At 36.4% G+C, this 15,876-nt stretch overlaps 1 protein-coding gene across 1 annotated transcript; it reads right to left on the bottom strand.

Moving 5' to 3' along the window:
* Nucleotides 1–1,519: 1,519 nt before the first annotated feature.
* On the bottom strand, nucleotides 1,520–5,390 carry LOC113303485. The gene is made up of 6 exons (XM_026552518.1): nucleotides 4,853–5,390; nucleotides 4,605–4,703; nucleotides 3,450–3,627; nucleotides 2,609–2,706; nucleotides 2,024–2,085; nucleotides 1,520–1,924 (listed from the first exon to the last, which is right to left on the bottom strand). The coding sequence occupies exons 1-6, from the start codon at nucleotides 5,309–5,311 to the stop codon at nucleotides 1,795–1,797; spliced, it is 1,026 nt and encodes a 341-aa protein (XP_026408303.1). The 5' UTR covers nucleotides 5,312–5,390; the 3' UTR covers nucleotides 1,520–1,794.
* Nucleotides 5,391–15,876: the final 10,486 nt, after the last annotated feature.

Raw genomic sequence — 15,876 nt, 5'->3', positions numbered from 1 at the left:
CCACATATGATCCCATCAACTAACATTTTCTCTCTCTAGAAAACCAAAACTTAAAAAAAACCATCGAACTTGGATTTTCTATCATTCACGTTTTCTGGATTAAAATATACGAAATTGTTTAGGAAAACAGTTAGCTGCAGGTTGTCATTCTAAACCATTTATACCAATTTGGAGAAACTTCAACATTTATTATGTCCTTGGGGTCACATGGGATCTGTTTACCGCCTCTCCTAATTATTAGAAATCAATGGCAATAATTCTTATACAGATGAAATAAACAAATATATGAAATAAAGTACATAAAACCAAAAAAAAAAAAGCAACTGCCGTTGTTGTATCCATTGTTAATCATCTTTCTCATGAATTTTAAGAACTAGATCTAGTTTGAGATGCCAAATTCAAAGAGGCCATTGTAAAATCATGCTAAGTTAACCACAACGATTAAAATGAAACTAAAGTAACAAACACTCCAAAATGCCAGTAACTTGCAATGTGGTCAAAAAGCATTACAAGTTTCCAAAAACTGAACAAAACCTGTGTACAAAAATCTCAAAAGAAATTAACCATCTTCATCATAAAGCAATCCAAAATGCTATACTTGTGGGTCTAACAATATATGTAATGCAGAAGTCACTGTTTTAGTGAATCAACTATCAAGCATTTCAACGTGATAAAAAGAAGCAAGCAGAATACTTCTAAGACGCCAGTATGCGAAGCAAGTAGGGTTTCCGCAGCAGCAAACCAAGGAAACCCTGTTAATGTAGAGTTGAAGTTTGAAAGACAAGAAGGAAAGCAGCCGAAATCCACAACTAATATGTATTAAAAATGGTAAGGAAAAATCTAAGGAACAAGGAAACATGATTTAACAACATGATTGTGTTTCTAGTTTGTTTAAATTAGAAATAACTCAATAAGATACATGTTGCTAAACTTCTCGTAATTTGGGTTGTCATAGTCTAAGATTGAGAAAATAAAATCCCTGATTCATGAAATCTGCCTCTGATTTTGTCTTCTTAGTGACCAAAACTAATTCATGAATGTTCTTATCTCACAAGCTTACAAATAATTATGTCTAGAATTATGCATAAAACACCTAGCTGAGAAGAAACTAAGTTGAAAAAAACTACAGAAGAATATAAATGCTTATAGCCAAGTATAAAATTCAGATAATGATTATACACATAATCAGTCACGCATAGTTTTTAATCAATCAACAAACAGAAAAGAATAGTTATGGAGCTTGGGAACAACTAATCAGTTACAACTGCCATAGTGGGGTTTGGTGGCTAGGAATCTTTGGTCTAATAAGAAAACCAATGTCAGGGTTCTATTTCGTTGGTCAGGACATTCAATTCATAACTAACATCATCCCAATAGCCATGTTAATGATGCGGTGGTGCAACTCCTAGTCCTGAAACTGAGATATCCTACGCTATAGGTTTGCCATTCATTGAAAGAAAACTTAAAAAGAATAGAAAAAGAAAAGAAACATCAGCTTACTTGATTAAATCTGCAAATCTACTGCAAAAATTTCCCATACCCCTTGGCTACATCTTTCTCTTTTTCTTATTATTAAATCTCCCGGTAAAATAGTCACTGCTTGTTTGGCAAAAATGCATATGTTACTGAGTATAGGGTAGGGGAAAGAGACTTACCAAAATGTTATCAGTATATACAATCAAAAGTAAATTGAAGATGATGTTGCTGACGGTTCGCTAAAGGAACATCAAGCTAAACCTAACACTGATCTTCCACTAATGCCCCTGCATTTGAATATCTGAGGTATCTTACACATTAATCATCAGAAGCAATGGATGATCCTTCATTGGGTTCTTCAGGATTCGAATTTCCAAGCATCTTCTGCAGTGACTCCACATCCCCAGCCTCAGACAGAGTATGTGTTCGGAGAGTAATTGCATCTTCACTGGATAATGCATAGCAACAGGAAAGGTAAATATACAGGAATCAGAAAAGACAGAAGAGGCCACGACGTAAAAGACTTGGTTCATTCAATGAGGCCTACTCTGTAACACCAAATATGTCCTTTATGATCAAGGAGCTTTCCCTCGAACCGAACTCCGGTAGCTGGTTTGTAAACACAACAAAAGTATAATCAATTAAACACACCAAAGCCGCACATCTCATCAAACGTATAGAATTCACCAAAACTCATAACTGAAAATAATAACCAGGCTCCCAAGCAAGAATGTAAAAGAAGTTAGGACTCGCCAAATCCTTTGTTTCAATCTCCTTTTGTTGTGAATACAGAATCATTTGGTAAACTCATCCCAAGTGTCTTGTGGCACATGATATGCAATCAATCTATCCCCGATTCTGTATTTACACGTATATAGCATATCACCATGCAACTTAGTATTTCGGGTGCCAAAATTAGAATTAGGCCTACTATTTCTTTTAATATCATAGCTTCATTCAACTGCTGGTCAGACCCGTACAATCTTTACCATAAAGTTCTATTATAGCAGCAAAAAATGAATGGTGTAATAATCATATAAACCATATACTTGAAAACAATGTGGAAAAACACAGGAACAAAAAAAAAAACAATGTTTGCAAACACATAATGCAATTAAATCCTTCCATTTACCTCTGATAGATAAAAAATCTTCCCAAAAAGGGCCTGCACAGCAAGTTTTCTCTTGAAACCCTTCTCTGAGTATCCTGAAATATCCATGACAACAGGACCTGAAAAGGCATAGTAAAGATGTTAGCTGTCGCATCTGTGGAGCAATTACAGTAGATCACCAGATCAATCACTTATCATCATTTGTCTTTGCTTATTTTGGATCATGCACTCCATTTGACAAATTAAGAGGCGTCATTTGATACAGGATTCTGTATTCATAAATCGCAAAAATGTCTTAAACCTATAAGAGACACCGAACAAAAGAAGTCTTCTTATTTCCAAGTTCCAACTCTACTCAAGTACCCACTACGCAGAAGTCATTTTAAGCCTAAGTTTGAGCACATATCTCCTGTTACAGATTTTGAAGAGTCACTATATTCAGTTTGTGCTTTTGTATAGAAAGCACTCTACCTGGATCACACCAAATATCTGATGCTTCCTATGATTAATTGCAGTGACACTGGCAGCTAATCAGATCAATACTCTTAACTACACCTGTTCGAAAGACTGGAATTGCCAAACAATAATTGGAAGATATCATCTACTATGCACTTAAGACAAAAGAGGGTAGAGCTGATCTCTTGCATCAGGCAGTCACTTAGGCTGAGTAATGTTCCAATGAAGAATTTGCTTGATAAGACCCACCAACATGTTCACAGCGACGTACTGTGAGCGTATCACAGAGTACCAACAAACTAACAGCTTTTGTGCATCTTAGATGATTTAGCCTTCCAGAGAATATAGCGGAAAAGGGAAATACTAAATAAGAATTACATTAGCGGATCAGACTACAGTTACATACCTTTGTCCCGTACAATTCGTCTTGAAATCTCATTTAGAATTTCAGCAACCTCATTATCATTCAGCATTGAAGCTTTTCTGAGTTGGATTAGATCAGCTACCATATCCGGGTTGAAGGGCTTTTCATTCATTGCATATCTAACATACTTCCTCAAGATCTCCTCCATTCCAAAACCTGTCTGGATGTAGAGTAGCGAATGAATAAAGACGCATATGAAATGGAGTTAAAACAAAAATCCAGGATAGCTTAATACTTAAAGTGGATGTAATGGGATAGGGACCAGAATATAGGAAAAAGTGTTGTTGTGTAATCTAATAGCATCCATTGCCAACTGGATATATTGAAAACCTTGCATACTTCTTATGATAGTCTAAAGTGAGGGAAATGCTCCAATCAGATCAAATTTTTCAAGGAATCCGTACGAGCAACCATCTCTAATGGTGATCACACTCATTGTAACATGAGTTAAGGACTCGTTTCATTTTGTAGAAATCAACTATCACGTACACTGATGCAAAATAACTGATAGATTGAACCACTATAAGAAGTCTGCAAAATGCGATGTAATGATGCAAGGGGAAACCCATCATGTAACATATGAGTGCTGTTAAGAGATAGAAAAAACTACCCATGGAGACAGTTTTTTGACCCACGATGTATACCATATGTAATCCTTAAGTACTCTAGATTTCATATGATAATTCACAGAGGATCACTAATTGCACATCTTAATTCTCAATTCCAGATGCCTAACGTCATAGATTTGTTCAAAGCTTCATCCAACCATTCAGCTCGGTCAAATCATTTGTTCGCTCCTCTTCCAGAATTTCCCCACATGACTTACTGACCCAACGTATGACAAAACATAACATTATATGATATATACCAGCCCAACAAAACATTCATCGTCACCTCCTTCTGTCTAACCAGCAATATAGGAAGTTCACCAATAACTAACAGAGGCTTAACAACTGACCATTAAACCTAACTTGATACCACCATGTGTTACACTGTTTCTAATTTAACTTGCATTTATTTAACAGCAAGCGAAATGGCTCATATCAAATCAACTCCATAATATTCAACCACAATAACAATGCCCTACTACAAGCCAAACCAACAACTTCAAATTCACATGTAATGTTTATATCTAACCTTTTGCATAAGCTCCTTGAGACTGGATGGTTCCACAGCATCTCTTCCCTTCTGAAACAACTCATCTATTGATATGCATAAGAAAGCATTCTTATTCACCTGCATACAACAAAATTTTCACCAATTATGCCCTAACCATATAAAACAATTTCAAAACAAGTCATCAATCAACAACAATAAAACCCCTAAAAATCCCAATTTCTCTACAAAACCCTAAAATAGACAAAGAAATGGAGAGAGATTGTTACCAATTTTCGTCTCTTCTCTTTAGGCGAATTAAACTTCCGAACAGTCTTAACAAAGGCAATAACAAACGTAATCCCTAAATAACCTAAAGGAACAGCAAGAAGCCATGGTAATTTACTTTGACCAACTCTAGGACCAGGTAAAGCTTGAGTAACTGAACCAGTAAACTCAACTACATCCAACGCTTTCTCTTGAATCCATGGTAAATCCTCTTCAACCTCTTCCTCATCTTCTTGTAATGGTTTTCGTTCTTCCTGTACTTGCTTAACAGCACTTATAATCTCTTCAGTCTTCTTTTTTGAAGCAGCAAACAGTCTAGTGGAAGAACCATTTCTGTTCAAAAGAGGAAAAGGTTTTGGACTAAAGAAATTGACATTCTGATGGCGCACGTTAGTAGAAGGAGTAATCACATTTGAAGGTTTGATAAGAAATGAGGATGACCAAGAAGAAGAAGTAGCCATTAGAGCTCAATTTTGTGCTTTCGCTAGGGGTTCAGGGTTCAGAAATTCTCTCTCATCATCTTTTCTTTATTTTGGTCTGCTTGGGTTATATCGACTTTTGATGAAACCCTTGGAAGACATATAGGGTAAAATTTATTATCACAGTACGAATTTTGTTAGAGGCGCCCCCTCACACTTTCTCCGGAAACCATTACTAGGGCCGCCTGGGCCGGCTCCATTTACAGTTCCCGCCAAACCCTTGAAATGACAGTCTAAAAGTTCATATTTTTTTCGTTTCTCTCTCTCTCAAAATCAAAATTTCCGTTCATAACCTTAAACAAGTTCTCATCTGGTGATTGATTTTCTTTCAATTCATCTCTGAATTGTGTTAAATCTCTAAAATCATCGCAGAATGGCGAGGTGAGTGTTTTTTTTTCTAAGATTTAGAGTTTTAAATGATCAAAACTTGTGTGATTTACTCAGATTTAGATTTTTAGATGAAGAAAAGTTAACCTAATTTCTTTGCTTTGGTTGTTGCAGGGTGAAAAAACACAAGATTGGGTGACAAAATTAGTGAGTACTGAGTTCTTTAATTCTTGTTCTATTCACCAAAGATTTGAAATACAACGGGAGGAACTATTTCTGTATTGATTGTAAGATGAGTCTTTGTCTACATTGTTTGAATTCATCACCACATCGTCTTCACAAATCTCTTCGGATTCGTCGATACACTTTCAGAAAAGTTGTTCGTCTTGACGACATCAAAAAATTCTTTGATTGTTCACAAATTCAGGTTAATTTTCTCTTAATTCCTTATCCCCTTCCTTATTCTATAAGTTAATCACATTTGATTATGGTTCTCATGTTGAAATTATTTCTTATTTCTTATTTCACAGGTTAGTGTGATTTGGGAATTTTTCTCTCCATAGTTTTATTTTTTTTATGTAATGCGATTATTTTTCATTAAAATTTTGCAGACATATGCCTGCAACGGTGCAAAAGCTATTCATCTGAATTCCTGGCCTTCGAAATCTTCAAAAGACAGGATCGATCAACTATACGAGGTTTGCATTGTTTAGTGAGCAATTTGGGGTTTTTCTCTCCATAGTTCTACATATTTTCTGTAATGTGATCTTTTTCATTAAACTTTGAAGAAATATGCCTGCAATGGTGCAAAAGCTACTCATCTGAATTCCTGGCTTTCAAGATTTTCAAAAGACGATCTGCTATGCGAGGTTTGCAAACGAGTCCTCATACCCTACAGTAACAGTACTTACTGTTCCATTGCATGTCAGGTAAATACATAAGACTTGAGATGTTCATGTATTCTTATTCAATTGATAGTTTTACAATTCAGGTGTCAGTGAATTTCGATGAAGAAAGCAGTCCTACAGTTCGAACACCAAAGTCGTATCAAAACGAGCATGTGGCAATGAGGACTACTACTAAGGCAGCTTCCTTGAACGAGCATTTGGCAGTGAGCCATACCTTCAGAAAATCCCATCGAAAAAGAAAAGGTGTTCCTCGCAGAGCTCCATTTTTCTAGAACATGCGAATCCTTTTGTTTGTAAAATATATACTCCATATTTTCACATCCATAGACATTATAGAATTACCTAGCGCTGCAAATGATAAATGAGAATGGACTCGTAGGCTTTTGTTTGTAACTGTCATCTGTTTGAGTGCTTCGGTAACTTGTAGCTTGTGCAGCCTTTTGCCATTTCAGTAAGGCTTCCAAGATATGAAATTGGTAACTCAATTAGTAGCTTTTATTCATTTGTTGTTTCAGCTGAATTCGGCATTAGAAAAGTAAACCATTTGTAGGTGAAAGGGTATTTTTGGCTTCATTATGCAACACAGCTTAAGATTTGCGGTGAAACTATCACCACAACACATTGGGAAAAAATGGGAACTGATTCAGCTGATAATTCAGTTGAATCTGAAACAACAAAGAGTTAAATCTCTAAATTATTGATAATAAAGAATTTGAAACTCATTAAACATTTCATTAGAATATAAATTATTTACAACTGAAATCGGAAAACTTATAAAGCTCAACTCTTTACCAACTAGAAAACTCTTTAACCTACTTACAACTAGAAAACCTCAAAATAACGCCCCTTGGACGAATTTAAAAGTGTATGCAAAAAGTTCTATATATTTGAGAAACAAATTTGCTATTTATCTATTTTTACTTTGTTGGCGAAGTAGTGAAAAGAATACAACTGCTAACGTCTATCTCACATATCTGGACTAAGCGGTGGCTGGAAAAGGCTGTCACTAGCACATATCAATTCTCCGTAACGATCATGATAAAACTGAGCAGTAATCACCACCTTACAACTGATTCCTCGACTGGATAGAACGCTACATCATCTTCCTCGATCATCTAACCCGCGTGCAATGAAAGCCATTTTCAGCCACCACTTAATCCACTTATGTGAGAAAAGGTATTTAACTGTGTATTTCTTCTCCATAAAAAAACAAAGAAAAAAAAATCTTATTTCAAAATAATTGAAGGAAGTTGTTGTTTGCAAAAAAAAAAAAAAAAAAAAAAAAAAAAAGAAAAAGTAAAAATAATTGCAGACATAAACATATTTCCCAAACAGTGTAATAGTATGAATAGTAAAGTGTTACCGACATATGATTACTTACCAGCCAAACTTGATCGGATTTGGGGTCGTCATTCAACCTTGATCGGACTGCATGAGCTTCTATCGCTGCTTATGGGAAGGTTCAATTACTAAATACATAATGAAAGCATATATTGAAATAAACACAGAAATTCTAAGAACCATCACCAGTTATAACTATTAATAGATAGAATTATTATTTTCTTTACTTTGTTGACGAAGTAGGAAAAAAAGTACACTCTAATGTCTTTCTTAGATAACTGGTTTAAGTGGGGGTTGGAAAAAGCTTTCAATAGCACACATCAATTCTCACCACAGCAATCACGCCAAAACTGAATACAAATCACCTAATAACTGCTTCCTCGACTGGATAGAACACCACATCGTTTCCCTTGTCTAACAAAGGTGCAGTGGAAACCATTTCCATCCCCCACTAAACCACACATGTGAGAAACGGTATTTAGCAGTGCATTTTTTCCATACTTGATCCACCGAAATAGAAAGGAAAAAAAAACGCAAACATAAACATAGATCCCAAAAAATATGGATAGTAAAGCTTCTTTACAGAAAGATGATATTACCACCCAAAAGCCACTGTGACTTGAGTTGAGAATAAGTCTGTTTGACAACGGATTTGGAGTCGTCAATCAATCTTGAGCGGACTGCATGAGCTTCTACCACCGCTTAGTGAGGCTGCAAAGGTTCACTTCCAAGATCATTTGTAATTTTAATAGAGGAATCATATATAATTTTAGTACAGAATCATATATACACTGCTAATGACGCCTGTCTCACATAAAAGGACTGAGTGGGGGTTGGAAAACGCTTTCAATAGCACATATCAATTCTCACGATAACAATCATGACTGAGCTGAGTAATAATCACCGTCATCTTAATAATTGTTTCTTCGACTGGATAGAACACTACGGCATCATCTCCCTCATCTAACCCGGGTGCAATGAAAGCCTTTTTCAACCCCCGCTTAGGCCTTTTATGTGAAACAAGGTATTTAGCAGTGTATTTTTTCCGTACTTTAAATAAAAAATTACATTTCTAATAGTTTTTCCGAACGCGTGAAGTTATTGTTTACATGGGAAAAAATAACTACAAGAATCACTACAGAGATCAACTGATATGGTGGTAAGCAAGACCATTTATCAAAATCAAACAACTTTTTCGTATCTAAAACTAAAGCTATATCGTTTAACAAAGAGCACGTTAATTAAACCAAAAGAAAGTCCTTCAGTGGATCTAAAGGAACTCGGACTAATTGTTATGATGAGCAAGTTGGTTAACAGAAAAAACTCATAAATCTGATAAAAAGAAAAGAAAACATAAACAAAAATACACTAGAGATGAAAACAAGTTATGTCGCCTAATGACAGGATCAGCACACGGAAAACGTTTCTCTATGTCATCTCTAGATCTCTTCTTTTTTGGGGAAGGGAAGTGATATTCTAGTCGGCTAGGTTTTTTTTTTTCTTCTGTAGAGATGAAACACGAATTCTATATATAACAGGAGTAAAACCCTAAAGACGTGAATTTTTCCAAGTAGCGGACTAAATCCAAACACCCTATTATGGCTATGGATGTGGGCTAACTAATTATCCAAACTAGAAAGACCATTTATAATTGCCCACTTGTTCATGGTGCAGGGCGAAACCTCGACTAAAAGAAGATATAAAGCGATTGCGCCCGATTTTGCCTTCTGGTTTTTCTCCATCCATCTATGTCCACTGGGGGTTGTACGATTCAGGTATCAGTGAATTCTGACGAAGAAAGGAGCCCAACATTTCCTATTCGAACACCATAGTCGTATCAAAACGAGCATGTGGCAATGATTACACTTCTACTAAGGCAGCTTCCTTGAACGGGCCTTTGACAGTGACACTACCTTTAGAAAATCCCATCGAAAAGAAAAGGTGTTCCTCGCTCAGCTCCATTTTTCTAGAAGAACATATAAATTCTTTTGTTTATAAAATACTCCATAAAAATTATAGAATTACTAGCACTTGCAAACTCAGAGTTTGTTCATTTTATTCCCACTATGGCATGATCAAACATGAAAAATGGATATTCAAATCATCAAATCTGTTGGTTTGTACATTGAGTCGTAACATCCAGCGTGCGTCTGTGTTAAAGACGGGCGACATTGCTTCCTACGCTGGCGTCCGAAGAAATAACGCCTGTGTTATTATTTCCAGCGCGCGTCTTCAGTTATAACGCCGGTGTCCATATCAATAAATCTAGCGTCAGTCACTATGGCGCCAACGACTCAATCTGAACGGCTGCATAACCCTTTGATCCAACAGCTACATTTTTTGAAATCTATAAATACTCCTCATTTCAACTCTTAATTCACACATTCTACACATTCTTCCCTCTCAAATCATCTACAAAAATGCCTCCCAGAGTTTGTTCTGTTAGATACACTAAAGAAGAGGATTTAGCTATTTGCAGAGCTATGTTTTTCAAACACAAGATATTGCCGCTGATGTTGCTACCGGTAGGAATGTATCACAATCGACGTTCTGAGCAGAAAGTTTTTGAAATGTTCACTGCTGAAACGATGAACATTAATGGGCGTGATTCTCAGGGCGCATCGTTTTAGTGTAATTAGTTGTAATGTATCGGATTTCATAGCTCAACTAATGGAGAATCACAAAAATAAGCTCTACGGTGAAGCCGAACATGAAGTGGAACCCATAACTCTAGCGATATGGCCAGCATCTCACTGCGGTCGTCAGTTCGAATTCCATGCTTGTTTCAACATTCTTAGGGTGCTCATAAAATACGATCCCTACATCGCCCTAGGAATTCCACCACCCGCCGAGAACTGACGCCGCCTATGTAGTAGTTGTTTTAATCTGATGTATTCTTTTATTCTCATGTATGGTGTGGTTGTTCAATGCAGTATGTTTTTATTTATGAAATTGATGGTGCTATGTTTAATCCAGGAAAAATTTAAATTACTTGATATTGATGCATGGTTTTAGATAATCGTAATAACACAAAATAAACAACAAATTAAATAACGTAATACCATAGTGAATCGATTTGTCCTACAATTTCAATCAGCCTACTCCACCAAAAAACACATGGGACATTCCCAGAAATTCCTTCCATATGTGTCTTCTTCAGATGAAGTCTGCAAATGCATAAAAGTCCTGCAACCGGGCTTTGAGCATGAACTGATTCTCTGTGGACAATGTTTGTATTCGTGATCTCCACATCCACAAGGATTGCAGTGTAATAACTCCTTCTTCAATTTGGCTTTAAGTTTGAAGTTTTTGCAGAGTGTTGCAATCTTTTCTTCTTCTTCTTCTTTAATATCCATAGCATCATCTAGCATATGTGGTTCCTCTGGACAATTGGGATCTTGACATTGCAAATACCTGAGCTTTTCCGGTTGTGATTCAATCACCATTTTGATGCGTGAACAACCTTACCACGGACACTTTGAATACATCCAAGGACATTGCATAAGACTGTGGTTATCCATGAAACATAATGGGCAAACCTCTTTTGCTTCGACACATAATATTTGCTTCGTTTGCCTTTAGAAAACATGGTAGATGATGAGAAAGAAATTGGTTGGTTTGGTTTAGAATAAAACCTAGTGATGTATTTATAATAGAAAATAGGCGTTGGTAATTCAAACGGGCGCTCAAAGGAAAGTCGCAGGAGATTTTACTACAAACGCCAACAACTAAATTTCCATTTCCAACGACAAACTTTTCTTTCTCGACCTATAAATTTCATTCCTCCCATCTCCAAAATCACATCTTCTTCTTCTTCTTCTTCTTCTTTTTTCCTACATTTATCCTCCTTTGCAGAAATGTCTGTTAGAAATCGTGGTCCCAAGTTTACTCAAGAAGAGGATATAACTCTATGCAAAGCATATTTCTTTCATAGGGTAATCGCTGGTGTTGTTATTTCTCATGACAGTTCTATTTGGGAGAACGTTTTTCAGTGTTCGTCTCATTGGCGGGAATCCCAGGAAACCGAGATGCTCGTCGATTGTGTGCACGTTTTCATTCTATTAGGCTTGCAGTCCATCCATTTCTTGCTCTGGTAAAAGAAATTGATCGAGAAAAGTTCAGCGGTATACCTGAAGATGAAGTGATCCAAACAGCTCTTGATAATTGGGAGGAAGCTCACGGTAAGCCTTTTCGTTACGAAGCGTGTTTCAGAATTCTAAAAGATGGTCTATCTCAAGCACATCGTTACTGCACTCGAATGCCGCTGCCGGAATTTACAATGGAAGAAGATGTTGATCTTGTTCGATGTTGGTTACATCGTATGGCGAGACTAATGAACAATGACAATATATGGGAAAGAGTATTGGGACATTTTGTAGCATCGCGGAACGAAGCCATAAGAAACAGTAAGAGGCTAGAACTAAGAATTGCATTCATCACTCATGAAGTCAAACATTATACGAAAGTATTGTGGATGGTTCATCGTAGCAATTCTGGATTATCCACCGAAGAACTGGAAACCGTCGCTCAGACCAAGTTTACCGAAGAAAGAGGGAGAGAGTTTAGGCATTTTGAATGCTATGAACTTTACAGAGAGAATGTCGCTGGATTTGATGTAGTTTGATGTTTTTGTTGTGGTTTATTAAAATGTAGTTTGATGTTATTTGCAAGTTTAATAAGTTGTAATAAATTTAACTTAATCTGAAGTGGAAATCTATTTTAAAATATAGACATTTTCATTCATTGATATTACTGCCAATTCTTTTACAAGATATAAACTTAGACAATAGTAAAAACTTCAATAAAAATCAAGTACAAGTTTTGGCCTCCTGTTTATCTTCATTTGACGTATTTTCCATTCAACATGCTCTTTGACAGTTTCACCTTTGTTTTTGAATTTTTTTGTTGTTAACATTCAAAACTGGAGCTCTTCTTTGCCTTTTAGCGGAACATTTTCTTGGAGCAACTTCTGAAGCTTGCACTTCCCTTTTACAATTTTCAATCTTTTTAAAACTCCCACATATCTTAGAAACAACAGCTTCAAGCTTTGCATCGCCAAAAAGTGCTTTTCAGCCATTTTTAGAAGAGAAAATTCAAGTGAATTTTGGTGCGAGTGAATTATTCGAAGATGGTGGTAATTTATAGAGGGAAAAAGTGAAATTCGAATTTTAGAAACTACCCATTGACGTTAGAAACAAAAACGCCGGCGATATACCTTGTAACGCCGAGTTAGTTCTTCTGACGCCAGAGTCATTCCATCTAATGCCAGAGTTCGATCTGTGGGCGCCAGCGTTTTTACCTAGATCGCACGCCTATTGATCTAACGCCCAGTGCTTTACCATAATGGAAAACCTAGTTTGGCCATCCACCTGACTGACAAAAGAATGGGTTTGGCCATTGCCATAGGAACTGCTCTAATGAACTTCTAGGCTTCTAGCACTTTACCATGCCAACGTACCACAGAACAGGAAAAATCAACCACTCTCTGTAATGAATATTCGTTTCTTTTGTGATTATTTTTGTTGGAATTGTAACTGTCATATGTTTGAGTGCTTCGGCTACTTGTGGTTTGTGCAGCCTTTTGGCATTTCGGCGAGGCTTCCAAGATATTGTATGAAATTGGTATCTCACCTTTAAAGAGACTCAATACCATACTATAATCAGATTTCAATCAATTGCTTTCGGTTTCAATCAATTTCTTTGTTTGAGGGAGACTATAATACTCGGGTGATTAAGGGGGATTGGGTAGTGGGCCAGTGGCGCTGGAATTTAGATAACTAAGTAGGAACAGCTAGAGGTGTAAAACGTGCCGTCCAGGCACAGCCCAGCCCACAAAGTCACGTGCTTAGCGTGCTGCGTGTTGTGTTGGGCTGTGTCAGAGATTCAGACGTGTTGTGCTGTGCTAAATGGCGTACCGTGATGTGTTGTATCAGAAAAATAAATGTGATGTGTCATGTTGTGCTGTGCTAGCACACCTATTTTATATTCTCTAAAATAAATATTTTAGAGATATTTTAGTTAGTAGATGCATTATTACAGAAATAAATTAGCATAATGAAAATAAAGTGTCAGAAATTGGCTAAAACAATAATTTTTTTGTGAAATATGCATCAAATGTGATGTATCGTGTAGTATTTTACGCATGATGTGGCGTGCTTTATTTGCATGTTGTGTTGTGTTGTGTCATGTACTAACACGTGTCGCGTGCTATGTTGTTCCGTTGTGCCTATTTGTCTGGCACAACACAACACATTAAACAAACGTGTTGTGCCCGTGCTGGTCCGGTCACGTGTTGTGTTGTGCCGTGATCGAATTGTAACGTGATGTGCCATAAACGTGCTGGCCCGTCCCAATTTACACCTCTTGGAACAGTACTTTTTTCAAGTGGCCTCGCTCGTTGAATGAGTTGAGAAAAGTTATCTTACTCATTCAATGAATGAGTATAAGCGAAGATCTAATCTTAAGAATAGTACGTCTTATTCAATTAACGGATTTCATTAAACTGGGATATCTTCCGCTATACGTCTTATTCATTTAACAGATTTCATTTAACGGTTAGGATGAACCGTTACCAAACCATGTACAAAGACCATGCTCATGAATGGTTAGTTGAAAATAGCCAACTGAACTATAAGCTTGAGCATTTTTATATAACACTAAGACTTAACTCGAGTCACAATTATGTGATCAAATATGTCTATGTTTTTAGAGATTATTCAAATGCTAATTATCTCAGAGAAATAATTTATGTGCATATAAATTTAATCGACATGGTAAGTAGATGTACTAGGTACAAATAATTAACCTGTTCGTGAATAGTTAAGTCAAATTACCTGTACATGACCGAGTTTCAGAGTTCAAAGAACTTCTCCAGTACATATACTGGTATGGATACCTTAAGACAATAACCAGTTCTGGAGTTCACAGAACTTTTCTGGTACGTGTACCCGTATGGATACCAAATCGGTTTCAGGACCAACAGTTCTTTTCTAGTACGCGTACTGGTTTGTGTACCGATCCGGGTTCACGAGTTCACGTACTTATTAAAGTGTGCATACAGGTATGCGTACCAAAAGTTATTTGTCGACATATAGCTACTCCGTTACGTGTACTGAGTACATGTACTACGGCTTCAGACTTGTAATAGTTTTCCAGTTTATAAGATTGGTCTGGATACTGTCTTATATCTAAATCTATATTACTTCTATATTTATCTCTAAATCAATTCGTAACATTCCCAAATAACATCAATGATACATATCACTGTTCTAGGATATTTTCAAATGATAATTCTTGAATCATGATTTTGATTGCGAACAATAAATTTTTCTTAACCGAAATTCATAAAGTATGAAATGTTCATTAAGCTTAGAAATATTTCGAGAAGTTCCTTAACTTGGTAATTAGTCCTCCACTAGAAATTCTTGATATGCTTAAGATAGTATAATTAGTTATGCGACATCGTCTCGTATATAGAAGGATGAATATAACTTGAGATATAGGTGGTTCAGTCTTCACTTATCTTTTGTTAAAGAAGTTCTCCAAAAGTTTCGGTTGATCTTCGCCTTCAAACGGTAGAATGCAACGATGACTGCCGTGATGTCCGTTTCTCAACTACAATAATTATATCCTAATATGAGACTTAAGTAATTGTAGACTAGAAATCAAGATATAGTTTTGACAACTAAATTTGACTACAATCTTGAGATAACAACACTTGTGTGTTCGACCGATCAATGCTCTAACAGTACGTGTACATTTAGGTTATTCATGAACTCAGATGACCACGGTTCGCGTATTTGGTACGTCCCACTAGGATATTCGCAACCTCATATCACCACATGAATTAAAAACACTATAGTTGGCGTACTAGGTACGTGAACCTATATATACTCTGGAACCTCATATATCAATGGTATACGTACCTACCCTGTATCCCGATTCCAGCAATTTTGAAAAACTCTCTTTTGA

The sequence above is a fragment of the Papaver somniferum genome, chromosome 8 (assembly GCF_003573695.1).
Source record: "Papaver somniferum cultivar HN1 chromosome 8, ASM357369v1, whole genome shotgun sequence".
Lineage (NCBI taxonomy): Eukaryota > Viridiplantae > Streptophyta > Magnoliopsida > Ranunculales > Papaveraceae > Papaver > Papaver somniferum.
The sequence above is the reverse complement of the archived record's forward strand: the minus strand, read 5'-3'. Positions and strand labels throughout refer to the sequence as shown.